Source organism: Grammomys surdaster, unplaced genomic scaffold (genome assembly GCF_004785775.1).
Source record: "Grammomys surdaster isolate TR1022 unplaced genomic scaffold, NIH_TR_1.0 125671, whole genome shotgun sequence".
In the NCBI taxonomy this organism is placed as follows: Eukaryota; Metazoa; Chordata; class Mammalia; order Rodentia; family Muridae; genus Grammomys; species Grammomys surdaster.
In genome coordinates, this window is record NW_021620508.1 from 464,619 (window position 1) to 466,992 (window position 2,374).

The following is a 2,374-nucleotide window of genomic DNA, read 5'->3' on the forward strand; positions in this document are numbered from 1 at the left end:
CCCAGCCCCTCACTGGGGGATTCTGGGCAGGGGCTCTACCACTGAGCAACGCCCCCAGCTCCTCACTGGGGGATTCTAGGCAGGGGCTCTATTCTAAGCCATGTTCCAGTTCTTCTTTACTTTTTAGGGTAAGATTTCTCTGAGTTGCCCAGACTGGCCGTGAACACACACTATAGACCAGGCTGCCCTTGAACTTGCGATCCTCCTGCCTCTTCCTCCCCAGTAACTGCCACTCCAGGTGTCACTTCCAGGCCTGGATCTCTGTCCTTCTGTTACTTCTGCCTCATTCCTCACTTGCCGTCAGTATGGCTCTGATCCCAAATGGAGGCAGGAAGGGAAACAGTGGCCGAGGAGGGGAGGTAGATCCCAGCCACCATTTTGGTTTCCTGGTAGTCACCCGGCAGTTTAAGAGCAGTTTATAAGAAGAGATAAGTACGTTTGTCTCCTGGCATCCTCCCCCACTCTCCACGATCCCTTCTGCTAAGCTGCCCTAGCTATCCCTTGCTTACCTGGTAGTCATGGGAGCCCCCAAGGAGACGGCTGCTTTCTTTACTTTCCTAGGGAAACATAATGTGCACAAGTCAACGGGGGCAGAGAGGGCAGGACAGAGGGGCGCGTGGATGTAGAAGGGACTGTGGGCAGTGCCTTCTCTCCGCCAACTCTTCTTTCATCCTGTCACATGTGGGCTGCTAACTTTACGCTTACGAATCTATCACCACCTGATAATATTCTCTCCTCCAGAGCACAGCAAGAAGCGCCATTGCCACTAAGTCGTCCAAGTCGTGCCCTGACCAGGCTGCTGGGCTCAACTGACACAGACTAGAAACTCCAGCTGGGCTGGTCTCTGCACTGGGCAGAGAGGGAGTGGCGGCTGGTGAAAAGGGACAGGCTGTATGTTGCTTAAGCACCTCCTGGGTTAGAGATCACCAGCTCCATTGTCTTTTCTCATTCCCAGAGCTAGCTGTAGACCCGGCCAGGATGTGGGGATACCTGCCCTGTTAGTCCTGCTACTGAAGATTAGTGAAGGCTGTATAGCTCCTCCCTGGAACCTCTAGAACTTCCCTGTTCTCTGCTGAAGTCCCCCAAAGAAAGAAAAGGTGGGAAAAAAAGAAAAATGACAGGGACCATAGAAGAAAACTGGTGCTGTTGTTGACAGTCTACTTATGTTTTGTTTGTTTTTTGAAACAAGGTTTCTCTGTGTAGCCCTGGCTGTCCCGTAAAACACTTTGTAGACCAGGCTGGCCTCAAACTCATTGAGATTCACTTGCTTCTGCCTCACAGGTGCTGGGACTAAAGGCGTGCGCCACAAAGTGTAACAGGCTCTCTGTGTTCTTAAAGCTGATTTAAAAAGAAAGAAAGAAAGAGAGAGAGAGAAAGAGAGAGAGAGAGAGAGAGAGAGAGAGAGAGAGAGAGAGAAAGAAAGAAAGGAAGAAAGAGAGAGAGAGAGAAAGAAAGAAAGAAAGAAAGGAAAAGAAAAGAAAGAGAACAAGAGTTAACAAGGTAAAAGAGTAGCTCCTAAAACATGCTGACCCATAAAACTTAGTACCCTAATACACAAGTTCTTCACCCTCCCCCCCATTACATCCTATTTTCTCCCCGTCTTATCTTGCTCCCTGCCCAGTGATCCCTGCTGCCACCAGGACCCAGTCCCGCAGCCTCAGCATCTCCAGAGAAGGGATGGGAAACTCACAATTCCAGCCCCACCCCAGATCTGCTGGCTCAACCTGCATTTTGCACAAGACCTCTAGGTGTGGACCCGGGTGTCACACTTACTCAACCAGCGTCACTGCGGGTCCTGACCCTAGTGCCCAGATTTCCAGAATAACTGGGAAGGTGTGTGTGTGCTGTGCGTGGGCTCTTAGAGTTCAGTGGGTTCTGGTCACTGGCCAGGGATGGAACATTTGAAATAGGCTGATAAAACACTAACAGTGGGCAGAGTGGTGCACACCTGTAACTCTGGCACTCACAAAGCTGAGGCAGGAGATTCGAAAGTCTGAGGTTAGCCTGGGCTAGAGCCTGTCTCAAAACTAAATAAATAAAATAAAATCAGACTGGTTTACACACGGATTCCCCATAGCCTCGTCTGCGTATACAGCAAAGCATAAGGTTTAAGACTTTGCCATCAAAGTTTAAGAGCTGTCTGGGCTACATAAGGAGTTCAAGGCCAGCCTGAGGTACTTAGTGAGCCGTTATCTCAAGATAAAAACTAAAAAGAAGCTGGGCTTGGTGATTTATGCCTGCAATCTCAGCACTTTTAAGGCTAAGGCAATAGGATTGCTATGGGTTTGAAGGCAGCCTGGACTGGTCCTGTTATTGAGAACTTGTCTTAAGAAAGAAAGAAAGAAAGAAAGAAAGAAAGAAAGAAAGAAAGAAA

General features: G+C 49.1%; 1 protein-coding gene across 1 annotated transcript in view; it reads right to left on the minus strand.

The window, feature by feature from the left end:
- The window catches only part of Dmkn (dermokine), a 20,881-nt gene that overhangs the window by 14,464 nt on the left and 4,043 nt on the right, over positions 1-2,374 (minus strand). Inside the window, exon 9 of the mRNA XM_028787651.1 lies at positions 510-557. Coding sequence (XP_028643484.1) covers positions 510-557 — 48 coding nt within the window. The remainder of the gene's footprint in view (positions 1-509; positions 558-2,374) is intronic.